At 39.0% G+C, this 27,735-nt stretch overlaps 1 protein-coding gene across 2 annotated transcripts in view; it reads right to left on the bottom strand.

The window, feature by feature from the left end:
- Positions 1-1,606: 1,606 nt before the first annotated feature.
- LOC136858377 (cytochrome P450 4C1) overlaps positions 1,607-27,735 on the bottom strand; it is a 246,140-nt gene continuing 220,011 nt past the window's right edge. The window contains exons 12-13 of one of the 2 annotated variants that reach the window (XM_068228630.1): positions 22,198-22,377; positions 1,607-1,739 (exon numbers count right to left, since the gene is read on the bottom strand). In XM_068228630.1, the coding sequence (XP_068084731.1) occupies positions 1,720-1,739; positions 22,198-22,377 (200 nt within the window). In that variant the 3' untranslated portion in view covers positions 1,607-1,719. Of the gene's footprint in view, positions 1,740-6,328; positions 6,951-22,197; positions 22,378-27,735 lie in introns of those variants that run through there. The other variant, XM_067137879.2, reaches the window with a different exon arrangement.

Here is a 27,735-nt window from a genome sequence, read left to right as displayed (position 1 = left end):
TTGAAAAATGGGAAGAACTTTGCCGTCAGATCGCGTATTTTGGTGAATTATATATAAAATGTTAAGCATTAAATTATAAATTTCCGTATAATACCGCAGCAAAGCACGGGTATCTTGCTAATAGTATATATAAATGATATGGGCAGAGAACTGGAATCACAGATAGGGCCATTTGCAGTTGATGTTATATAGATGAAAAGTCAGGTTGTTTTAGAAACAGGAAAAGTCCTTTCAGTTTTAATTACTGTATTGATGGGTTGAATGTACATTATGGGGATCACTGTAAGTACCCAGGTGTTAATATAAACAAATTATCTTCATTGGCATTATCACATTAACAGGTTGTTAAAAAAAGGTTACAGATCTCTTCACATGGTTATGAGGGTTTTAGGGGTTGTAGAAAGGATGTAGAGGGGGGGATATATAATTCTCTGGTAAGACCCCAATTAGAGTATGGTTCTAGTGTATGGGACCTACACCATTACCATGTGATACGAGAACTGGAAAAGATCCAAAGGAAAGCAGCACAATTTGATGGGTTCAATCCTGTCTCAGTCTAGTGGTATTTGAATGTATTCAGAAACACCAGTCTCATATTGGTAGATTTACAGGCACAGGAAAAATCTTGTATAGGACCAAATTTTGGAACTTTGGCAACTCCAAAAAACCATAAGAACAGTTAGTAGAATGTACAACCAATAACATTATTATTCTTCTTCAATGGAAGATAAAGTACTTGAATAATTACATTCCTCTACTAGAAGCCAGTTGTTGAGGGTGGTAGGAAATGCTCTAATAAGATCATTAGTTTACTATTGAAAAATTTATAGAAAAGTTCAAATTATTATAATTACTGTATTTCATTGAGCCTCTGTGGCTCACCTCTCACCACTGGGTTCCATGTTTCAAATCCCGGTCACTCCATGTGGGATTTATACTGGACAAAGCGGAGGCGGGACATGTTTTTCTCCGGGTATTCCGGTTTTCCCTGTCATATTTTTCATTCCAGCAACACTCTCTAATATCAATTCATTTCATCTACCAGTCATTATTCATTGCCCCAGAGGAGTGCGACAGGCTTCGGCAGCCAGCACAATTCCTATCCTTGCCGCTAGATAGGGGCTTCATTCATTCCATTCCTGACCCGGTCAAATGACTGGAACAGGCTGTGGATTTTCATTTCACTGTATTTCATTAACCCAGGAACTGGCAGTTTTCAGTAAATTGCCTGCTAGACCTGCTGCTCAAATAGCAACACCAGTCTAGTGACCCACTATCTTCATAGTTACCAAATTCTGCTAATAGATAGTGCAATACTGTGAGTTCCTGTAAGTTTTCGGAAGCACATTGCTGAGTATCTAATCTAAATACTGTATTTATTCAGTAGAGTTTCTGTTAACCAGAATAAAGGGAGTGAAGGTGGTTTTGGATAAACAAAATTTTGTATATTAATTAAAGTATCATTTTCAGATATTAAGAAACATTTCTTTGTCATTTTAGATGAAAGTAAATGAAGACAATACATTCCATATATAGCATTAATAAAGTATTTTAATGAACCCAAATTACTCTTCTTCTCTCTCTCTCTCTCTCTCTCTCTCTCTGTTGCATGAACCATAAAATCACAGCCTCATGTACTTTCACATTTTGACAGACTTTCGTTGTTTCCTTGTTAGACATTTTTAAAGCATGCTCTTCAGACTTGTTTTTCATTTTTACTCAATCAGAAACAGTGGAACCTGCAACACCAAAATCACAAAATCTCACCACCGTTCTACTGCTAATTTTTTTCTATCATTATCATAACCCGTTTCTAGTTTGTTGACATGAGACACAATAAAAACACATTGCAAAAATGGCACAATTACCACTGCATGGACAGCTACTAGTGGTCAAATAACAGCAAGGGCACCCATACCCGGGGGCAAGGTGGGCCCCCACCCCCCCTCTCCTAGCTTTCAGGGAAAGGCAAAAATGTAGTCTAGTCAGGTGTTTTCCTTCCGAGAAAATGATGTCAAAGTCAGTATTACGTAGAAGCAGTAGTACCGTTCCCCACCAACAGGCAGGGAACACCGTGGGTTATTCTACCACAGAATACAAGTTGCCATTTATCTTCCAAAATATTAAAAATACTATATACCCCCAGGTCTGTCCCCCCCCCCCCCACAGTACAAACTGTTATATGGGCGCTGATGAATAACGGAGCCAAATAAAACAGAGTTGGCAATAGTGTCCATGCATTCTGTTACTCATCCCCTTTGTCATAACACAACACAACACGGCACGTCATGGCACAGTACGATACGATACGACATGACACAACATGACACACTGAGCTGGCAATAGAGAAGGGAAGTCAGTGTTCATGCATTCTGTTACTCATCCCTTTTGTCATAACACAACACAATACGACAGGGCATGACACGAAATGACACGACACGACACGACACACTGAGCTGGCAATAGAGAAGGGAAGGAGGTGAACAAAGTCAGACTCCACACATTCCATTACTCATCACCACTGTTATAATATAACATTGCAAACAATATTTCTTTAATTCGTTTTAACTGAATATTTTTATTATTGTATTGGTTAAACAGTATTTTTTCCTTTTTTTTTTTTTTTTTGCTGGGGTGAGTGGCTTAGATGGGTGAGGCGCTACCCCAACTTGGCAGGTTCGATTCTGGCTGAGTCCAGTGGTATTTTAATGTGCTTAAATACATCAGCCTTGTGTTGGTAGATTTTGTGGCACGTAGAAAAACTCCTGTGGGGCAACATTCTGGCACTTCTGCATCTCCGAAAACCATAACAGTAGTTAGAAAGATGTAAAAACAAATAATATTATTACAAAACAGTATTTTGGTTTAAAATCTTTTGAGTACCGGTAACAGAGTTTCTGCTATGAAGTCTTTTATATCCTTCTGTCTTTCATAGAACTGATAGAATGAGAATTTTTCAATGGCTGAAACTGGCACCAGAAAAATACAATGGAATTCTTGTGACCACAATTTTGTCCTTGAAAAGAAAAGATGCCTTTCTTTCAGTGAGGTGATTGTATCCTACATGCCATACTGAAGGCCACGAAGGAAATGGATAGATTTAGTTAAGAGCGATGTACTGCTGAGAGGTCATGATTGGGACAAGTTGGTGAAGGAAGAATGGTACAAGGACAGGATGAGATGGAGGAGGCTCATATACCACAACTGGGAAACTGGAGATGGTTTAGGATGATGATGATGATGATGATGATGATGATGATGATGATGCCATACTGGCATGCATTGGTATGAGTTTAAAATATGTCCATCCCAGATTTCTGTCATCTGAGAAAATGGGAACTCTTGGAAGGCTGTAATTGGCACTAGATACTTTTACAGGTAAGGTAAGGGTTATTCTGCCCGAAGGCAGGTCCGAACCTCCGCAGAGGTGTCCCTGAGCCGGAGTTTACGTGCGGTAGGGTGGCCAGTTCCTTTCCGCTCCTCCATTCCCTTACCCCCACCAACAGCGCATGGCAACCCATCCAACTCCTGACCATGCCCAATGTTGCTTAACTTCGGAGATCTCACGGGATCTGGTGTTTCAACATGGCTATGGCCGTTGGCAGATATTTTTACAAGAACAGTATAATTATGACCACCATACTTGAACTGTTTAGTGAAACAATACCTTCTTCTAGTGAAGTATGTACGGTAACACAATTACCTTCAGCTATGAGCGTGAGATAGAACTCTTACTTCTGAGGTTGGGGACTGTCAACTAACAAATTTTGATTGTGAATGCTTCAATGTACGTGTTTCTATGGTAAAAATATGATTTGAGTGATGTGAAATTCCGCATACTTGATTTGTCTTCAACCAACAGGTTCTGATATTTCAAAGGTGACAAAGCTTTAGTGACTTTATAGAAGGTGATGATGTTAATAAAATAGTACATTATCTTGCTGAATTTCTTAACTCTCTTCATACTGGTACCTCATAAGTTAGACCTAAAAGCTGGATGCATAAAATTTTTTCTTCGTAATCAAAATATTAAATATTAAAGCTGGTTTATGACTATAGTGTTGCGTCAAGTAGTGATATAGAGAATCAAATGTGCTAACCCTACCAGGCACATCTAGACCTAAAGACCCATCACAACACTCTCTGAGTCTTTTTACCTGTGACATTTTTATCATTCATTGAAGGTTCTATTATTACATATCATATCTTGGAATTTAATTTCAGATAATGTAGTGCTTGTGACCAACCTCAAAAATTGGAATATCTTTTAATTTTTTAAAAATATGACTAATCATCCATTTTACTTTTACCGGATACTTGTAAGTAAAACATCCTACTATTATCTTATTCTCAATTCTTTCTGAACAAATTGATATATCATATGACATATGTAGTTACAAATTTGTATTTATTATAATTTTTAAAAATGTATTTGCACACTGCCTTAAGAATGCTCAGCAGTTAAGGGTGAAATGATCAACACTTGGAGGGTTAAATAGAGGCAATTTACTCTAAAGTTAGCTTTCTCTGTCAAAATCAAGTAAAATTGGGATAAATCTCTCCACTCTGCCGTTTATCCGCTAACAGTTGTATATGTTTTTATTAGGAGCAGGTATGCAGATCGACAGATGTTGAAGTACTACTCTCATCTACAACAATACTCAGAATGATTTATATGAAATTTATACATTACCTGTTCTGACTATATTGGAATTATGTGCATGTAACATACGAAGTGTGACTTTTACTTATAAGGTAATTTACCTTTACATTCAAATTTTGAATTACTTTCCACATATAGAAATTTTGACTGTTGACTTACACACTTGTAAGTTTTGATCACCATGTGTGAATAAAATAGAGAAAAGCTTTAATACAGTATACACACATACTGTTAAGGTAGAATCCAATGTAGACTAGTTGGTGATTGTGCTTCAACTTCAGACTTATTAAATGTTAATTACCGTACCGGGTGAGTTGGCCATCTGCTTAGGAGTGCGCAGCCATGTACTTGCATCCGGAAAATAGTGGGTTCGAACCCCACTGTCCGCAGCCCTGAATATGGTTTTCGATGGCTTCCCATTTTCACACCAGGCAAATGCTGAGTCTGTACCTTAATTAAGGCCAGGCCACTTCCTTCCCACTCCTATCCCATTGTCGCCATAAGACCTATCTCTGTCGGTGCAACATAAGGCAAAAAGAAAAAAAGAACTAGGCTGTTCTACAGCATTATATTTCTGTCTAAAATGTAAATGAAAGGCATCTTAGAGAAACAAGATTACATGATTGGCTAGAAGAAAATGAAAGATCCAATTTTGAAGAAATTGAAGCTGATCCCAAACATACAAGTGCTGATGATGATAATGAAGAATCTACTGGCAATTCGTTATCAGCTGTATCAAGTAGTGACAGTGAAGAGGAAACTGACAAAGCTATTTTGGATTAGAGTTCCACCCCCAGAATCACGATGTGCTCCACTTCAATTCAGATCTGTAAAAATCTTGTGTAGAACGTTCACATTTAGACGGCTCTTATGGAGGTTTATTCTCTTTATACAGCAGTGGTCCCAATAGAAGACTATGTATTTAATGTTAAACTGTACTTATAAAAACCGTAGTTGTTTTACATACTCAGCCTAACATTTAACAACACTCATTTTCATGAGGATCTCTTCGTGTCATTCACCAATGAGGTAAAGAAAAAACCTCGTCAAATCAATGTCACGGCATCTTCTAGCTGTCATTAAAGCAAAGGGAAACCCAACAAGGTTCTGAAAACCTGGAGAGAGACTGCATTTAGTTCATTCACAACAAACACAGTACGTGTACAAATACTATTGACACAACAGCTTCTTGTTTTTTCTTGACATTATTTCTTTAATACTAGAGATTGTATACATGTATTGTTCAAATGTTAGATGTGTAAAAATGAAGGGAACATATTGTTTTATAATACTATCAGTCCTATTACTCTAGCCCCAACAAGTATCTCATAGCAGCTGACTCACTGCTACACACCGTTCGTCAGCACAGTTGTACAAATACTTATGACAGTATCTGTAAGAGGATTGAAAACAATTTAGTAGCAGTAGTAGTTTTGTTTGTATCCATAAGAAGTAAAGATATAGTTATTATTTTATTAGAAATAAGCTAAGTAAAGATTTACTTGTTAATTTTATTAGAAATATGCTACTACCAGTTATTACAAAAATATTAATTTTGTAAATATGTTTATCCAAATTGGTAAAAAGTAATTGTTCTCTCATTTAAATTATGATCTTTAAACCGTTAATTAATGACAAGAATTCAAGCCAGGAAGAAGAAACCAATTAATTCTGAGACTTTATTTTGTATGTAATATAATGTGTACAAATGATAGTGCACTCGTCAAGATAATTTAAATTATGAAATTAAGCTTGTTAGCCATTGACAAGTGTGTTAAGCAGAAAGAAACACCAGTTAATTTGTATATACATTTCTTTCTCAAATATAAAACCTACGAAATATATGATATAGCACACCACCCACAACAAAACAAAAATCTTGCATCCTTGGGCTAAGAGCTCCTAGAAGAGCTGAAGGCTTACTCCCATTAGGGAGAATGAAATAACAATTAAATGAATGAAATGAATGGAGTATAATCTGGGAAGTATGTACTAGTTCACAAAATTTCCTCCAGAGATACCCCACATCATTTGTAAATCCTTATTAGAGATAACATATGCTTCAACATGCATTTAAAGATTAAGACATGTCTCAGTAATGCAGACATGCTGTCAACTGATGTTTATTTTGATCTAGGAGTAAGAAGAATCCTATGTTTGCGGTTAGGCGCTGATGTGATAGCCATGATCACTTTTAAGTCTTCATGAGTATCCAAACTCTTCACTTTGAAATTCCTCAGTATGTGAACAATTCCTACTTTTATTTTCAAATTTGAATATCGGAATCCTGAAACAAAAGATGATAGTATAATATTTAGTGAGATAAATTGAGGATATTATAATTAAGCCCTGGTGCAAACATTACATAAATTTACTCAAATTTACTTTTCTTGTAAAAGAACGTAGTTGGGAAGTAACTGAATAAAAGTAATCAAATTTCTAGTAACGAATACTTTCATAAGTAATTTTTACTTGTACTTTTCACAAAATGCAACTTTTACTCATAATTCATTTCTTGAAATACAATGTAATCATCATATTGTAGTAATCAATATACATCATCACTGACACGCTGGAGCTTTCAAAATGTTTGCTCCCAAACAGTTTGTATTTGACACTCATGTTTTTAGAGGATCAACTACTTCAAAATATATTTTAAAATAAAGGGATGGAAATTCCTTAACCACTTCATCACATATTTCCTCCAATCCCAGTATCAACCACGTGTAAACTGACAAAATAACCAGAATATGAGTGTGAAATGCAAACTTTGTTTGGGAGCAATAATTTTGAAAGCTACTATGTATCATATTTAGTCTTACCCAGCAATTATAACCCACTTAATATCTATAGCCTAAAATATACAAAGTGAGTTAAATATCTTTTTCCTTGAAAATTTCAGTTCCATGTGAAAAAGTGTCAGCGATTTTCTGGCGTTCGATAAAGTTATTTTAACTTTACTTATTAATTTCTTCTTCTTTCTTAATCTGCTTACCCTCCAGGGTTGCCTTTTCCCTCGGACTCAGCGAGAGATCCCACCTCTACTGCCTCAAGGGCAGTATTCTGGAGCTTCAGACTCTGGGTCGGGGATACAACTGGGGAGGATGACCAGTACCTTGCCCAGGCAGCCTCACCTGCTATGCTGAACAGGGGCGTTGGTGAGGGATGGGAAGATTGGAAGGGATAGACAAGGAAGAGGGAAGGAAGCGGCCGTGGCCTTAAGTTAGGTACCATTCCAGCATTTGCCTAGAGAAGAAGTGGGAAACCACAGAAAACCACTTCCAGGATGGCTAAGGTGGGAATCGAACCCACCTCTACTCAGTTGACCTCCCGAGGCTGAGTGGACCCCGTTCCAGCCCTCGTACCACTTTTCAAACTTTCGTGGCAGAGCCGGGAATTGAACCCGGGTGTCGCAGCTAATCACACGAACCACTACACCACAGAGGCGGACACTTATTAATTTACTTGTTGAAAATGTAATTTGTAATTGTCATTGAGTAAAGTATTTCTCAGGTAGCTGTAATTTAGCCCAACACTTTTATTATTTTTAATTTTGTACTGTTTCCATCACTGTAGAAGACATAAAAGCAAAGTCATCTCTGTACAGGTCATGAAGGCCCTTGGAGGAGTGGAAGGTAAAGGCTTCCACTATCCGTAACCTTGACAGTTTGTGGAGTAGAGTGGTTAGCTCTATGCCCGGCTGCCTTTATTCCCAGGAATTAACCTGGTACTCATTTTTTGGTGTTAGCCTGGTGAGCCTCAGGACCACATACACCTCCAGAAGTGGAAATCTTGTTTCTTAATTTTTCAACTTCCTGCAGAGGATTCAGACCTACGTCCTTCTGGATTAACTGAACACACCTTTACCACCCCAGCCAGGCAGCACCTACTGTAGAAGACGTTTGAAATAAAAAATAATTTTGAAGGAAGTTTAAACAGAGCAGCTTTAATATTATTAAAATAACCTAAATTTCTACTTTAAAAACATTATAAATTCTTAACATTACTAAGCTGTCTTGTCTTGTCTTGTCTTGTCTTGTCTTGTCATTTCCCATCTTAAAATGAATTGGTATTTTAAAGGATATGGAATAATTAAGAGCTTTTGACATAAATAGATGTACAGTTGTTAAAAAATAAAAATGATTGCATGGTTATTAGTGATTTAAGTCCATTAGGGAGCGCTTATGACTAGTAGTTCTTTTGGATGCTTGCTTTTGTTCCCAATACCTCTCGAGCCCTGCTATTAGTTTTTACTTTCTTTCTTGTGAAAGGTGTTTGCAAAATTTAACAACCTTTGGTGGAGGAGACCAAGAGATTACCAACTTACAAAATTTGGGACGGTCTGAGACATTAGTATCAGAAATCCCGGCGGAAGCTAAGTATCTTTTTATTTTATTGCGCCACATGCTTCCAGTCTTATAGGTTTTGATGAGTGAGAAGATCTTCGTTGTCCATTCTCAGAAGGTGCCCATAAAACTTCAGCTGCCTACGTCGTATGCTAGTCATTTCCAGCTGCTGGTACAGTTCAGAGTTTGCTTTCAGTCTGTAGATTCCATCCGGGAGCACTCTTGGTCCATACATTTTCTGGAGGATACTTCTTTAGACTTTTCCACAGCATATAAGAAATGGGGTGTGACAACAGTCTAATAATGGCATATTTTGGTGTTCTTCGAAAAGCACTTATTGTTGTAAATTTTTTACGACAGTTGGTATGCTGCGTTGAGTTTGGCACATTTGTCTAAGATGGAGGTTCCGTCTCTACCATTGGGGTGGACCCATTCACCAAGATACCAGAATCGAGTGACTTTTCCAATCTTTCCATAGATGGTCGTCAAAGGGGCTTTCTAGGGTGTTTACTCTTGAAGTACTTCGTCATTTTGTATGATATTTGTAGTCCTGTCTTTGCCACTGTCTCATGTAGGGGTTGAACAGCAACTGCAGCATCCTTAGAGTTGCTGTTAGGATTGCAATGTCATCTGTGAAGGCCAGGCTCCTGGTATTGTGTAAGTTCCTCGCAGGTACACTTCTCTTAAAAATAATTGAACCTACAGTATAGACATAAAGTTTATTGTGGGTATCCACAGGGTTTTATCTACATGAGAGGGGAATTATATTTTGATAATACTGAAATTCATTCTGTTATAATACTAAGTGAGGAACTTAAAATATCATGTGCTCATTGTGTTTTGAGTGACTATACAGTATTGATTGGAATTGAAAAGGTATCATTGAAACTCAGGATATCAATGCTTGCATACAAAATTGTAAAATTTCATAAACATAAATAATAATAATAATAATAACAACAATAACAACAACAACAACAACAACAACTTAATCTACTCCCTTTCTTAATCTGTTAACCCTCTAGGGTTAGTTTTTCTCTCGGACTCAGCAAGGGATCCACCTCTATTGCCTCAAGAGCAGTGTCCTGGAGCGTGAGACTTTTGGTCATGTCGATACAATTGGGAAAGAGGACCAGTACCTCTCCCAGGTGGCCTTACCTGCTATGCTGAACAGGAGTCTTATGGGGGCATGGGAGGATCAGAAGGGATAGATAAGGAAGAGGACAGGAAGTGGCCGTGGTCTTAAGTTAGGTACAATCCTGTTATTTGCCTGGAGGAGATGTGGGATACGATGGAAAATTACTTCCAGGATCTGAGGTGGTAATTGAACCCCCCTCTACTCAGTTGTCCTACAGAGGCTGGGTGGACCCCGTTCCAACCCTCGTACAACTTTTTTCAAATTTCGTGGTAGAGCCGGGAATCCAACCTGAGCCTTCAGAGGTAGCAGCTAATCACACACTAACCACTAAACCACAGAAGCAACATAATAATAATAATAATAATAATAATAATAATAATAATAATAATAATAATAATAATAATAATAATAATAATAATAATTTCAGCATTCCAATAGTGCTGCTATCTAAGAATGAAAACAGTGTTTTACAGGAATGGATACTATGGCTGAGTTAATTTAATTTTGTCGGGTGAAATCGAGTGCACCTCCAGTGATATTTTACATGTGAACAGCAATGGCATAGAGTGGCAAGACTTTTGACTGTCCTTCAAAATCGACTACCGCAGCCGAGATCGAACCCGAAAAACTTATTCAACACAGCTACCAGTACACAAATCTGATTGTTTTTTTTAAATAGATTTATTGATCAAGTAAATTACAGATTTTTTAATGTTACATCTTCAAAGAAATACTGTAATTCTGGTACGGACTGGATTGTCTTTTTAAAAATGCTGTTTACGTGTTACATGTTAGACACACCTAAGAAGTGATACAAACTAGTTTCACAGAGTATTCTAGACAAAGACATTACTGTACTGTGTTCAAATTTCTCTCTGTTGAGGTTTTAGAATCCGTAATGTATCCGAAATTCCTGTGGCACATTCGTAATTCCTGTAACAAAACCAACAAAGACGTCAACAACAAAGTACTACTTATCACAAATCACTTAGATAATGTCCACACACGTCGTTGACTCGGGGAGCAACAAACTTCCATCTTGTTCGCTTCAGGTATGCACCGTAAAGTTCCTTGTCCAGCTGTCCATCAGTAGTCATTATAAAATGGATAGTGTGTCCAATTATCCATAGTGAAGAATTGTGCTTTGTCCTTGGGGTAAGGAGGTAATCTGGTCTTATGAATTGGTCATCTCTATTGATTGTGAAGTTCAGTTGGTGAAGAAACACTTTGGCTTGCATATACACCGGTCTGACCCTCATACAAGTGGTCAGTCTGTGAAGTATTGAGTCATGTTGAGTACAATATGAGCAGGAGTCCGAATCAGTCATTCGTATTCGATATAGCCGTTCTTTTGTGGGTACAATGTCATGGACTACCATATACCATGTAGATCGCACTTTAGCAGGGAGATGAGGGGCACTAATGTTTTTCCAAAGTTGTTTAAAGTCGGTGTTTGAAGGCACTTGTTGAAATAAACGCATAAGTGGTGTAGGTGTTAGACGAAATAAATCAGTATAAACCCGACGTGTTAATTGTACTTCTGATACGAACTTGGCTTCCGTCAAATAGCACCATTCTTGCAAATAAATTCGGAGATACTTCAGGGCAGACGGGACAATCCGAAGATCAGGTGGATTGCGCAAGTCCGTCACAGTAGACCAGTGTTTCAGCCAACTAGATGAGAAGCTCCGTTGGTTCATTTCTATTTTTCTTCCACGACTCAAGAAGAGGGCTTGACATTTAATGATGACGTTTACCAACCCAAGTCCACCAGCTGTTGGTGGCAGACACAAGGTAGTTATCGGTACTTGGAAGATATTGCCACGCCATATGTACCAGGAACTAGCACATATTATCTGTCTAGCAAACGTTGCAGGCAGTGGTAGTACTTGTGCAAGATACCAGCATTGTGATAGAAGGTATGTGTGGACAGTCCAGATCCTTTGGATTAGAGAGAGGTCTCGGCAGTAGAGTTCTTTTGCATAGACTTTTATCTTGTTGACAACAGGTCCCCAGTTTTGTTGATTCATGTCACTGGTCTTTCGAGTGTAATGTATTCCAAGTATCTTGTGTGATTCTACCGTTTGTAGCGGTGGGAGTTGAGGTAATGATGCCCAGTCTCCTAGCGGAATCACTTTCGATTTACGATAGTTAATAGACAACCCAGATACTGCACTGAACTGTGCGAGAGCATTTCGCATGTGGAGTATATCGTTATCCGATGATAATATTACACTGACGTCATCCGCGTAAGCAGCTACCGCGAGCTTTTCACTTCCTTGTGTTATTCCTCCTATTTCTTTATGCAGCTTGCAAATGAGAGGATTTATGGCCAAGGTAAACAGCACCATCGAAGCCGGACATCCTTGTTTTACTGACCTCTTAATGGGAATGGTTTTAGTGTGAAAGCCATTAATTTGCAAAATCGCAGATACGTTTGTGTATAGGCACTGAATGTAAGAGATAAATGTGGGACTAAGACCATGCCACTTTAAGCAGTTTAGCAGATACTGATGATTCACACTGTCAAACGCACGCTGGTAGTCTAAGGACACTAGTAAGCTCTGTGAATGAGTGCGTTCCGTGGACGCCACGTAATCACGCAGCGAACAGGTAACATCAAAAATTGTTTGTCCAGGCACTCCACAGTGTTGTGCAGGGTGAATGATGGAGGATAATAATGGTCGTAATCTGTTGACGAGAATTCTGGCTAATATTTTGTAGTCGTAAGTAAGGAGGGTAATTGGGCGATAGTCATTGACAGTGATAGCTGTAGATAACTTCTTTATCAGTACAACAATCCCTCGACGATGTGATTCACAGAGTTGTTTCCTCTGTAACACAGTGTTCAGGACGCAGGTGAGGTCTTCTCCAATTATCGGCCAGCAGGTAGAGTAAAATTCCTGAGGTATTCCATCAATCCCAGGTGTTCTTGAGCTCTTCCCTTGTCGTATCGCTTTTAAAACCTCTTCCTTGGTTATGGGTCCTTCAAGGCTTGAGTTATCCTCTTCTCTGAGCGGTGGAGGCTTACAGTCAGCAAAAAAATTAATTTCATTGTCGTGGGTGGGCTCGGCATCAAACAGTTGTCGATAAAAGGAATCGAAAGCCTTACTTATAGTCGGTTGTGTTATGTACTCTTGTCCTTCTGGGTCCTGAACTTTCAATATGAGAGATGATCTGCGGCGCTTGAAGTCCTTCATTAAATGATAAAGATTGATCCGTTCATTTTCGATTGGTTCGTTGACTCGACTGCGTATTTTGAGTCCCTGCAGTCGTTTGTGATATATAGAAAGTATTTTTGCTTTATAGCGGCTGATTTTACTTCTTCTCTCTGGTGATGGCTGGTAGTTTTCTTGTAAGTCATAAATACACCTAAAATAAAGGTTTATTAGACGTTCTTCGTCTTGATAAAGTTCGTAAGATTTTCGCTTAAAGAAATACTTTATTTGCGGCTTTACATACCGATCCCACCAATCAGCACAATCTTGATATCTAATCTTTCTTTTACTCCATTCTGACCAAAGCAATTTCAGCTCTTCAAGGATACTAGAATTTTGAAGACAGGTTACATTCATCTTCCAGTAAGAGCGTCCTCTAGGTATAAAATTTATATTTAATCTTATACGTAGGATAACAGCTTCATGATCAGAAAATGTGACTGGTACTACTTCTACACGACTTATGTCATTAGCTAAATTTTGAGGAACATAAAATCGATCCAGTCTTGCTGCTGAATTTGAAGAAAAGAAAGTAAATCCTGGGGTATTATGTTATAGCACCCAAGGATCACACATTTGGAGATTTGTAACTAAAGTCTGTAAGCTGCTGCTCGGCTTAAAGGGACCTGTACAATCTACTGCACGCAGTACACAGTTAAAATCACCCCCCATCACATAATGCGTAGGCAAGGAGCGAAGTAAATATGTTAAGTCCGACTGGAAGAATTCGTTCCTTTCCTGGCGTTTATTACTCCCAGATGGTGCATAAACATTGTAAAACAGGTAATCTTGAAATCTGCCACTCATTCCACGACCAGCGGGAAGCTTCTCTATGGATTGCAGTTCAATACCTGACTTAGTAAGGATAGCAGTACCTAGATTATCACTACCAGTATTTACATAGGCATTATAGTTTAATACCGAAGAAAAGTCATTGATGGAGACCTCCTGTAGCATTACAAGATCTATATCATGACACTGTAGAAATTTCAGCAGAGCATGCATTTTAGTTGGTGATGAATTATTGTTGAAGTTGACTGTCCCCACTGTTAGTGTGAGGGTCATGACACTACAACAGAGAGAAAAATAGAATGCAGTCCACATATTGATATTCTGTCAAACTATTTCTTCGTAGTCGGGGGAGGTAATCCTTGCTTACTCGTTCCTGTCTTATACGGATGGTTTCGTTGTTTACTAGCTAACTTGCTTACTTTTTGCTGACCGGGGTTACATTTTGTTACATCAAGCGATATTTCTGCTACTGGGTCCTCACTCCGCAATACTTCCTCCTCCAGGTCCATCTGACTGTTCCACGATCCGAGAGTGGGAGGATGCTGTTCAGTGATCACAGACCTATCCATATCAGACGAAGATAATGTACTTTCCGGAGGGCGCTGGCTCTCAGTTTCAGATCTTGTCAAAGGTTGAAGAGTTGTTGGTCTTCCTGTCTCAGCGTGTTTGTGATCGCGTTATTTTCTTCTATGGTTCTTTTATCTGATACGTGTATGTCCCTGATATCTAATGTTTCTTCTACTGATACGGTATCTGAGTCTGTACTGTCATTTGAAGGTAATGGAAATTGGTCCCCTGCAGGTGCGTTAGCTATATCCTGTGAATCGGCTGTTAACACTAGTGTGTTTACTATGTCCATATGTTCTAACTTATTGTCATGACTTGAGCCAGGTGTTGTAGGGTTGACGTTGCTATCTGTGCTACTTTCCACTGCACCGTTCGCTACCCTGCTCTGCACGGACGTTGGTTTGTTTACATCCGTGAGAGCGGGTTCTCTATCTGACCGCGCACTGTCAAATGAGGGAGGTTTGAATAGATCGCTCAATGTGAAGCGTGATCTAGATGCCGTCGATGGTTTGCTGTTAGTAAATCTAGTGGGACAATTAGTCCGAATATGAGAACAACTTCCACATGAAAAACAATGTTGCTCCTGTCCGGGATAGGTTACATATGCCTCATAACCCGCTACATTGAGGGTTGAAGGAATAGGCTTTTCAATTGACATCTGAACTACCCTTATTCCTGTATCGACTTGATAGCGGTATCTGTTTGACCACTTCTCGTTTTCTATCTGTTGTACCTTGCCATAATTCTGCAATACGTACTGTACCCGCTCGTTTGGTACTTCCGGCGGTATATTCATTAAGCGTACAGTGATAAGTTTTATTTCACCGGGCATGATTGTAACTGTTACTGAATCGCCATTCATTAATGTAAGAGAATTTGTACCTCTAAAGGAATGTAAGTACTTCTGGTAGCTTCTGTCATTATTAAATTTGAGATAGGCTGCATTCTGTTTTCCAACTAGTTGAATTGTTTGTAGTTCATCATCACATACCTTTAGAACGTCTTCTATCCACTGGTGAATTTCGTGGGCTGTTGGTCTTTGTTGCTCCTTGCCAAATACAACTTTCAGGGTGTTTTGCCGTGTAATTTTGGATGCCATGTTTCCTAACTGTACTTGTTCAATAACTGCAACTTCAAATGAACAAACACTCACACTACCGTCCTCGTCAGCAGGGCCCGGCCAGACAACCTGCTTGGCCGGCTGTACAAGCAAGACTGTTTTGAATAGTTCACCACACTGAATGATTTTTTTATGTGGATGGAGTGAACTCATTTTTCATTTGCGCTAGTTAAAAGTTATCTTTGATCATTTTGTGAATAAAACAAACTGATGAATCGAAAAAAGTACAGACAATCTCAGGCGGTAGTATCTATAGTTCTAAAGAAAAGGAAGGAGACTGAAGACGCTTTAAATACAAATACTCTGAATGCAGCTAGTAAATGCATTAAAACCGCTATGTAACTGTATGTTACCACTGATTAGGGCTCGGAAGTTGGGGAAAAATTCTTTTTCCTCGAGTGTCCAAAGATGAGGCCCAACAAATGTATTCATTATGGGTCATTGTAGGCTAAAAAATGGTGGGTTTTATTTGTCCTCTTTACATTTTTATGGCATTTTCTGGCTTATTGGTCCTTATTTAGCATTTTTGTCGGTCTTAATGGTTTTTTTGCAACTTCGCCTTCTTTCGACTACATTTTTACTGCCTATTCTCAATTCGAATCATCGTTAGTTCATCCATCACCTCTTAAACATCTTTTCTCTTGTAAATACATATATTTGAACCACCATATCTACAAAGGAAGAAAATGAAATGAAATCGAAAGATGAAACTAGTGCCTGAAAAAGCCAGGGATATCAAATTATGTGCAAGGTAAGTGAAATATTGAAAGGAGATTAGTGTTCTTGAAGAGGAAGATCTCACTTGATTCAAGTATGAAGTCCTAACATCCGGTGATGTGGAAAGAAGTTTCTCGGTGTTTGGCAACGTGCTGTCTGAAAACCGACGATTCTTTACACCTAAGAACCTGGAGATGATTACTGTCATATACTGCAAAGCCAACTGCGGTAAGGTTTCCCTATTCAAATTTCTGTAATCCTAGTGTGGTTAAGACAAATACGATTCCAGATATACCGTACTAATTTCAATTTCTTTCGCCAGGATGTCCATTGCGGGTTCACTGAATTCATTCCAGGTGGAACAAAATTTCATTCTAAATTCTGCAAGTACTTCTTTAACAACCACGGAATTCCTTTTTTTAAATTATGTTATTCTGAAATACACTTAAGAAAATGGAAATTGCAACACCATGAAGGCATTGGTCGTTTGTGTCGATTTTCAAGATATGGAACGATGCCATTTAGGTGTGTAAACGATCAAAGTTTCAGAACAATTGGATTGTTGCTACAGGTCTCTCCACTTGATTGGTCGCGGAGGAATCAACTCCAGTATACGGACTCTGGTGTAGCGTAGTTGACTTGCAGTCTGTGCAGTGAAGTGTTCCCTGTCAAACATGCCTCAACAGCAGAGAAGAGATCGCTATCAACAACTGTCGCCTTTTGAGAGGGCTCGGATAATTGGGCTGTGTGAGGCTGGATTATCGCTACGGACTGTCGCTGCACGTGTTGGCCGACAGGCATCTACGGTACAACGTGTGTGGCAGCAGTGGTCAAATGAAGGTACCCACACTCGTAGACCTGGCACAGGCCCAGCGCGACAGACAACTGTGAGAGAGGATCGCCGGATCATTCGGATGGCCCGGATGGAACCCCATGCAACAGCAGCGCAAATTCGAGCAGCTGTGGCGCCCCACGTTACACAACAAACTGTTGGTAATCGCCTGCGTGCAGCTGGCTTAGAGCCCGTGTCCCTGCGGAAGGTGTTCCATTGACCCCACAACAGTGACGTGCAAGGCTGGCCTGGTGTCGAGAAAGATCGACGTGGGTCGACGAATGGCATAGGGTCGTCTTTAGTGATGAATCGCGCTTCTGTCTTGCCCGCAGTGATCGCCGGAATCGAATGCGCCGACGTACCGGGGAGAGGGGCCGCCCAGATCTTATTGTCGAGAGGCACACAGAGCCAACACCAAGTATTATGGTCTTTAATGTGAAATCACAATTAGTGCTTGTTGAGGGCACTATGACTGCTCGACAGTACGTTGATAGGGTACTCAATCCAGTGGTTGTCCCTATGATGGCGATCATTGCTAATCGGATGTTTCAGCAGGACAATGCCCGGGTTCACACTGCACGCATCTCAAGAGAAGCTCTCCACGACATCACAACCTTAGAATGGCCCGCCAGATCCCCGGACCTCAGTCCTATTGAGCATGTGTGGGACATGATGGGTCGACAACTGGCCAACCGTCCTCAGCCACCCACAACTCTGGAACAACTGACCCGTGCAGTGCAGCAAGCATGGGCCACAATTCCTCAGGAAGCGATCCAGGGCCTTATTGACTCCATGCCTCGACGAACTCATCAATGTATTGCAGCTCGTGTTGGGCAAATCTTGTATTGATTGTTGCCCAAACTTGCGGTCAGAGGGACCTGAAAGTGTAATAATCGAATCACAACCGAACACTCGTCTTGCATGTTCAATTGCAGCAATGTAGCACCACTCCTTCTGGGTGTTGCAAATTCAATTTTCTTCAGTGTATATACTGCCTGAAAGAAGAAATATTTCACTCATGTATTTTTGCACTGTATGCTGCATACCACCATCATTTTGCACTTAATGGAATTACATTTATTCATTAAATATGTGATATATACTAAAATTATGAATGAATTTGTATTGAATTTTTACGTCCGTTTTGCCAGTTTTTAGGTCTTTTTATAGGTCTTTTTAGGCAAGTTATTGGTCTTCAACTTCTGAGTCCTAACACTGACAATACAATGCTGAAGTGGTTTCTCAAAAGAAGAGTTGTGGACCCAATAAACGGACAATTGGGTCTACTCTGTGCTAAGTTTAAGATGTTTGCTAGTATTCTGGATGTTGATGACTTTAAGGCCAGCAGTGATTGGTTTATTCGTTTCGAAGTTCGCCGTGGCATAACTTTTACAGCAGTTCACGGAGAAGAAAAATGATGTAAATGTATGAGGTTAACAAGATATTACACAGAAATATGTGCCAGAAAACATTTACAACGCCTGTAAAGCGAGGTTATTTTACCAGCTTCTCCCCTAGAAAATGTTATGGAATGGACAGATGTGTATGAACGCAGTGATGGGCAACGCTCTCGCTCGGGACCCTTGAGACTGACGTCACAGATCTCGAGACTCTCGCGAGAATCTCGAGACCAATCCTCCTGTAGTGCAAGCTGTGCGACGTACCAGTAACTACGACTGTAAACTTGATAGTATATCATTGTCAATTATTGCGTGAAATAACGTTGTCATATGAAAACGTGTGAGCCAATACATTTTCTCAAAAACCTGGAAAAGTACTTACTACATGTTCAAATATGAACCCCTTAATACCATTAACGAAAGTGAAAACCGAATGTCAGTATCTTAAACTGCTCACGGTTCATTTGAGGTGGACATCTTAGCTGAAAAACCATGCATAATTTGTGAATTACTGTAGATAGTATGTACACCTGCTTGGATACTATAGGTGTGCGTTATTCGAACTTGAGACGGGGAAGATGTGCTTTGATAGATATGCAACCCCATTACACATGAGTGGAACGTGTAATCTAAAATGTCCTACTTTGCTCCAATTCTTTCAGCAGGGGTGATGGGCAACGCTCTCGAGACCGATTCTCGTGTGCTGCGAGCTGTGCGACGCGATGTCGCAGTAACTACGAGTGTAAGCTTGATAGTTATCATCAGCAGTTCACATATGGAAACGTGTGTGACGACAAATTTTACCAAAAGCCTGCACTGCATGTTGAAAACACTGCATGTTGAACTATGAACTCCTTAATACCACTAACGAAAGTGAAGGCAGAATGCCAGTATCTTAAACTGTTCACGAGTTATGTCAGGTGGACTTCTTAGTTGAATAACCCGTATAATTTGTTAATAACTGTTATTAGGATGTAAACCTGCCTGGATGCCTCACAATCGTTGCCGGCAGGGTAGCTTCTTGTGATTCAGACCGGGCCGGAGGTGTTCTGTGACTATTCCTTTTCATTTATATTATGCGTGTTTAAGTGTAGGATCATCCCAAAAGTCTTTCTGCCGACGTATTTTACTTATTTTGAATAAAAAGCAGAGTGGGCTGTGTTGTGTGGCATCTCTTCAAAATAACCGATATCCGCGACTTACGTTGCATTTTGGACATCGTCTTCAAGTTGTCGCGTACAACTAAACACAATTACACATTGCACTGTCACATACCGAAGTACCTAATTATTAATATTATCAAATACATCGCAAATGGGAAATATCCCAGTGGCAATGGTCATTTAGAGTGGTGTAATAATAACCAGCATACTGATGTAGGCAAGTTTTTCTTCGTCAACAGTACCATAAGGGATTTGAATAAATTACCTGCAGCAGTCTTTGATAGATTCTCTTCCGGCATGAAATCATTAAAGATCATCAGTGCTAGTGTAAAGCGAAAAGTAAAAACTGTAAACGACGGATACTGAATTTGAGATTTTCTGCTGGATTTAGAATGTTAAACTATATAGTAGTATTTCTTCTAATATTTTCTCTCCATGGAATTGCTTGTTGTACTCTTGTTGTTGTAGTTGTTGGGTAGTTATGTTTCAACTTTAATATCACTTGTAGTGTTAAGCTAGTAGTAAGTTCAACCTATAGTATTGTAAGCCATAGTGTTAAGTAATGGAAATACTTAAGTTGTGTGTGAATTTGTGTATAATGATGCTGGATTTAGAAAGTAAAACACTTCATATTCCTTGTCATATTTCCTTTCGTTATTGTTGTCGTTATAGTTGTAGGGTAATGAATGTTTAACTTCACTTTATTACCACTTGTAATGTTAAGCTGGTAGAAAGCTCAAGCGGTGATGTTAAGCAGCGGAAATACTGAATTTATGATGATGCTGGATTTAGAATGTTAAATTAGTAGTACTTCTTGTAATATTTCCTTTCCATGGAATTGCTTGTTGTACTCTTGTTGTTGTTGTTGTTGTTGGATAATTATGCTAACTTTACATATGACTCGAATAGAATTATTTCCTTCGTCACCAAAATATCGGTAAACACAAGTAGTGGTCGTAATATGATACTGAATGTGGGGTCTGATAACGATGTACACCTACCAGTCGAAAGAATTGGAGCAAGCTCAAGCATTTTAGATTACACATTTTACTCATGTGTAATGGTTGGTTGCATATGCAGCAGGGAGCATCTTGCCTCGTCTCGAGTTCGAATAATGCACGCCTCTAGTATCCAGGTAGGTGTACCTACAGTAGCCGTCAGGTTCTGTACTTAAACCACTCATTTGTGTATCTACCAGTGCATACAATGCCAGAATGCGTATCATTTATAGTTATGTTATACTGCGTCAAAATAAACCTTGGTAGAAATGAACGCCCTAGTCGCTTGTTCACACGTATTTACGAAATGGAGAAGACCCGTAGTTGGCTATTAGCATACTCGGCACAAACAACATTCAGTTCCGACTATCTGAAGGCCTACAACACGCTGCTCGCAGCACAATGCGGGGAAAACGCTCTCGAAATTTCTCGCGGAAAATAGTGCCTGCGCTAGTGTCGAGAAATCCCGAGAAATCTCGAGACTTAGTCTCAGACTGCCCATCACTATATGAACGTATCAAGATAGTATTTGACTGTTCACCGAGAAATGTAAGGGTATTTTCATCCATTCGATCACTATCTTACAGCATCATGTTGACTGTAACTGCAAGTTCACTGCTTAGTTTGGCTGTGCCTTGATTCAATATCACTTTCTGTGCTGTAATATTGTCCTGAGAAAATACATATCCTAATATCCTATGTACTTAAGATGATTCTCCTTCTGCAGTTCAGTTTTACCTTTACGACTAAGTTGTCAGTGTAGGCAAGACTATATCCATTCAACTGAATCCCTCTCTGCCATTTTATACTTTTCATTAAATGATCCAAATAGGCTATGAGCAATAATGGCGAAAGTTTACAGGCTGGTCTAAACTCCTGTACTTCTCTGAACTTTTCATACATTATGAATCATGTTAAACCAACTCTAGTTAGTATTTTAACATCTACATTTTCAACAAGTCAACTCTGAAAAACATGCATTCTATCTAGTCATGTTAAACCAAGCTTGATAATACTTATGTGTTGTTTCCATTTTCACTACATCCTGACAGATGGCATTATTTTACCAAAGGAAACAGCGAAGACCGCGCACTTTTGCAATTCTTTCCAAAAGTTGGAAACTGAGGCGAAGCTTCAGAGGAAAATAAGTACAAAAGGATGTGTGCATTATTCAGAGTCTGATTGGATTTAATACATTGTAGAATTGTTTACTTTTCATGTTTTTAGGACCTTGTAAACTTACCTATGCATTTCCGAGGTCCATAACCAAATGGCATAAAGCTGCAGCGGTGACGTGATCGTATAGCTTCGGAGCTGAAGTTCTCAGGATTGAATTTCAATGGCTCGGGGTATATTTCCTCAGAACGGTTTGACAAAATGTTGGGCATGACTATCGTGCTATTGGCAGGCAGGACATATCCCTCTGTGGGAGAGAGCAAGTGACTGCAGAATGCAAACATTGTAGATATACAAATTACACAAAATAATGTATTTTTTCCTTCCAATCAAAATATTCTTTACCATACTCCTTCTCACCTACAAAAGATCCATGTTGTACCATACTCCTTTTAACATTTTAGCCATAAACTTTTCAGAGTTTTTAATTATTACTGACCAGAGAAAATTATTAAATATTAGTACCAACACAAACATGTAATTAAAGTGAAATAAAATATCAAATTCCTGCAAAATTTCAGGCCAATCATGAAGGAAGACCTGGGTTATGGAAGATGGCAAAATCATAACTAGGGATCGGAATTTTTGTGTAATAATGGGTTAGAATGCAAACAAGCACCAAATATCTTCTTGCTGATTATATGTTTTTTGGGAGAATTGCGTAAACAGTAGGTCATAATCCATGTACAGTGGGGAAGTTCGGCCATACATAATGGAATTTGAACTTTTGGAATGTGAAATTAATAGGAAACTTTGCTGCTTTTCATCTTTTCTTACTGTTTAATCTTACACATATAAATCCCTAAAATATTAATACCAAATGAAAACTTTATTTATCAGTTTTCCTTTAGCATCGAAGCAAGCAAACAACAACATGCACCTCCTATGATAGCCATTTAAATCAAGCAGAAGAGGAGGGATTTCCATTTCTTCCAAAATAATCTTGAGCAAGATGTTCTTTCTCTTTCTTCTGACAACGCTTGATACCTCAGCAGTTTGTCCAATAAAGTTTCAGGCTACGTCTTGATTACGTCTGCGTGGTTTGTATCACGTTCCTGTTAGCTTGCATTCGGGAGATAGCGGGGTTTGAACCCCATTATCAGCAGCCCTGAAGATGGTTTTCACACACAGTTCACTGTGAGACGAGGTCGTGTTATATCGAGTGCTCTACTGTAGTCCCTAGGGTACTAGTACAATATTTATATGCACAATAGATCTATGTACAGTATTATTAGAACTTAATTATCTGCTGCTAATAAGTTAACAGCGACCCCAACGTGGCAGGTTCGATCCTGGCTCAGTCCGGTGGTATTTAAAGGTGCTCAAGTACGTCAGCCTCGTGTCGGTAGATTTACTGGCACGTAAAAGAACTCCTGCGGGACTAAATTCTGGCACCTCGGCGTCTCCGAAAACCGTAAAAGAGTAGTTAGTGAGAGGTAAAGCAAATAGCATTATTAAGTTGACTGTTTTATTTTCCTCTTGTTTCAAATAAGAGTAATATCAGTTTGAAAATTTCGTTTGTTTGAGTGTAATCTTTCGAGTGCATCATGAACGACTCACCAGACACGGGTCAGGTGATTAATGTTGCCTTACAAACATGCTATGGCAACACACTGCTGATATTTCAGTGCTCCACAACAACAACTTGTCAACATCCACTCAGCAGAGGTGCAAGAAGCAACTGCCTCATTACTACAAAGAGGTCAAGTATTTGTATGCACTGTTTCAGCACAGCCAGCCATCAAACCAGGTAATTCTCACTTTGACTTTTAAAGTGAATTCAATCCCCAGTGAAAAAAAAAAGCATCCTAGTGGAAGTGAACTCAGTCATACAGAGGAGTCTCAGATGCTTGTTGGTATCATAAACAGTTCCGGTTCAACTGATACTACGAATGGTACAGTTACAGGAGAAAACATACTTTATCCCTAACTATAAATCAACCGAACATTAATCAAAGAGTTGTGACTTGCAATAGCAGCAAAAATAGGCACAGTAACAACAATCAAGGCCCTTTCATTGATATAATCGAAAGTATTAACAAAGACGTGGGTAGTCTCCATGCAATGGCGCTCATTAGGATGTTATATGATGAGCAGGTCGCGTGTTGTTAAAACATCCAAGACATAAAAACCATAGAGCGAAACAGGCCTTGACTTGAAACCACCTCAGAAGCAGTGGCAAATCAACTAGTAGAATCAGAATTTTTTCGTAAACAAAATGTAGAAATTTACATTCCGTCTAGCGTAATTCAAAGACAAGGTTTAATAAAAAATGTTTAGTCCACACTTAGTGAAACTGAAATATTATACAGTGATGTAAATTGGTATAAAGGCACGTCATTTTGTGCGCGCGTGTGTGTGGGGGGAATGTTTATTTACTTATTTAGTACTGCACGCATTCCCCCCCCCCCACAGTTTACAATCAAAGAATACAAAATACAATCTCGTTTTACCTTTAGTGTTAGTTGTTGAATAAATAAGGGAAGAATTATGGTCATAGGGGTGGGAAGTTCGCGTATAAAGGCAGGTCCAGTGTTTGACTTGCATCAGTTATAAATGAAAACAGTTACAGCTTGGAGGTGTGTCTGCAAACATCATACAGTTCACACGTAAAGCAGTCATAAGCCTCTCTCAGATTAATCACCAAACTGCATTCATAATTTTGTGAAAGTGGGTGTACAGTACGGGCAAAACGGCAAATATGGTCTGATAAGAAATTTGTCAGCATTAAAAAAGCGTTTGATTCTCCATAAAACAAAAGTCAAAAGCTTGTGTTCCTCCCAGATCATGGCTGATTTGCAGTTACTAGTCATTTCCTGACGCGTTAAACAAATCGTGGCTGAATACGAGAATCTTGCATTCAAGAAACGGCTCCATAAGCCACCTTTAAACAATGCTCATAAGGAGGCTAGATTGAAGTTTGCTGAAGAACATATGTCATAGACCTTAGAATAGAACAAAGTATTATTCAGTTTAATTTGGATGGTCAGATGATTTTCACCATTATTGGCATGATCTTCATAAAGAAGAACAAGTTAAGATGAGTAGATTTGGCAGTGGCAGCATTGTGATCTAGGCAGCATTCTGTGCTAAAGGCACTTCTAAAATATCATGGCTGTACCCCGAAATTAAATCTGATGATTATAGATGAATGCTGGAATTCGAATTGGTTTGTATTTATGAGAGATTTGATGATAATAATATAATTTTCCAACAAGATAATGCTGGGATTCACAGGCCTGCCAAGACAAAGAAGTGGTTTTAAGATAAAGAAAGTATACTTATGAACTGGCCATCAAGAAGTCCAGATTTAAATCCAGTAGGGAATTTATGGTGAATGCTGGCAAGATGTGTTTATCACAATGGACGGCAGTTTGTGACTGTGGCCGAGCTGAAAACTGAAATTCGAATGGAGTGGACCTCAATCTCAGAAGAAATGATCACTGCTCCTGTACAATCAATGTCCAAGAGGACTTTTGCAGTTATTGAGAACAATGGCGGTTCAACTAAGTACTAGGTCAAAGTTGTGATATAGTTACTGTTAACCATTCTAACAAAAATACGTAACTGCCTTTATATCAATTTCCACATACGTAAAAGATATGTATTTTTTCAAGTAAAAATGCTAAATATAAAATGAAAATATATGCTTTGATTGTAAACCATACGGGAAAAATGCCTGCAATACCAAATAAGTAAATAAACTTTTTCCCCCACACACAAAATCACATGCATTTGTACTACCTGTATACTAATTTGCACCACTGGACAATCCCTGTTACTGGTGATTGGGATAAAGCTCTTCAGTAAGATTATTCGTGGGGAGGGAAGACCTATTCCAGTTAGTTTGCCTTTCATGTACAACAACTGTCAGCAATTATTCAATTACTCGGAACTAGATGCCCAGCGCAACCATTTGTGATGTATGTGCGATTATGTGAACATTGTTTGAGATTTAACCACCCTAGCCTGCAATGCCGAAGGGCCGAACGCAGTAGCCGTTGCTCGGGGCCTCATCATATTAGTCAGTGTCAGAATTAATTACTCCCTATTGTGTTCAATACAAAGGAGCTCATCTTTTCACTGATAAAAATTGCCCAAATTATAAAAAGTGGATTTCTCTTCGGGAACTACATGGCTTTTAACAACATCTCCTAAATGGCTGTGCTTGATATTTATGACAACAAAGTGTACGCGAGCATAAATCATGCCCACCAGTTAATTACAACCAACGGAGGTCAAGGGCAATGCACTGAATTTTAAATAGAACAAATGTCAGAATTTCAGATTTGAGTCAAAATAATCGTTGTCCATTTTGCAAATAGAGTAGAAAGATAGTGAATCTGATATCGGTGTTCTGGTGACAGGCATGTTACCCGACGCTAAGGTCAAGGCCAATTATGCTTATGTATGATAACAACATATTCAATTTAGGTGGAGTGAAGAGACTCCAGGGATTTTTGAGGACAGATGGAAACACCAGCAAAATTTAACTGACATGATCTTTGAATTGGAAGATGTTAGAATTTATTTTATAAGATGGTAATTTTAATAAATTAATTGCATTGTTAGGTAACAGACAAGGATGATATTTTAAGAAAATTGTAAATAGAATAGTTTAGTTTTAGTGTTCTTTTATGACATTTAGGATATATTTTATTTAAATTATGACGCATATTAGATTTCTATTAAGATATGTTTAGAACTTTGGTGTTTGATGTGTAAAAATAAGTAAAGATGTCCAAGAGAGGAGAAAAACCACTCAGAAAGAGGACAGTAAGGTCCTCGACATGTTCAGTGTATGTATTGATAAAAAGTAAATAATCAAACAACTTTAAGTACTGACAAGTCTGATTTTTAATTATCAAATAGTTATTGGAGGAGAGATTGTAGTAACTATGGACCATTATAGAAATCAAACCACAATCTCTCTCTTTCCTAGCATTTATCCCAAAGTATGGAGTCCGCTGTTTTGCTACATCTCATCCATTTCGTCCTATTGCTGACATCTTGAGGTTTTAAACCAACGTCGTGCATGTCGGCCTTGATATTGTCAGTCCACCGCTTTAAAGGCCTTCCACGTGGTCGTATTCCTCCAGGATCAGCTTGGAGAGCTGTTTTAGCAATTGAGGTATCCTGCCTTCTCATAACGTGACCGTGCCAGCGGAGACGCACTTCCCTCACTTCCACAACTGGAGCGACGCCAAGCCTTTGTCGAACATCTTCATTTCTTATGTGGTCACATCGAGCCAGTCCAAGAGTCCATCGAAGCATCCTCATTTCCACGGTATGAAGAGTCTGCTCATGCTTTTTTGCCATTAGATGACATTTTGTCCCATAAATAGCAGCTGGGCGTACCACGATCTTGTAAATTTTTGCCTTTAGATGGTGAGGCATCTTTTTATCGCAGAGGACTCTGGTGATTTGTCTGCACTTGAGCCAAACTGCATTTACCCACGCTCAAAAGTGGCATCACAGTTCGAAATGACAACTGACTCTAGGTATTTAAAATGCATGGTTTTCTGCAAGTCTTGATTATTGATCCTTATGGTCCCATTAGTTTGGGGCCACGTTCTCGGTATTCGGTTTTTTTGATGTTGAGGCG

Source organism: Anabrus simplex, chromosome 1, assembly GCF_040414725.1.
Source record: "Anabrus simplex isolate iqAnaSimp1 chromosome 1, ASM4041472v1, whole genome shotgun sequence".
NCBI lineage: Eukaryota > Metazoa > Arthropoda > Insecta > Orthoptera > Tettigoniidae > Anabrus > Anabrus simplex.
This window is presented reverse-complemented; position numbering and strand designations above follow the sequence as displayed.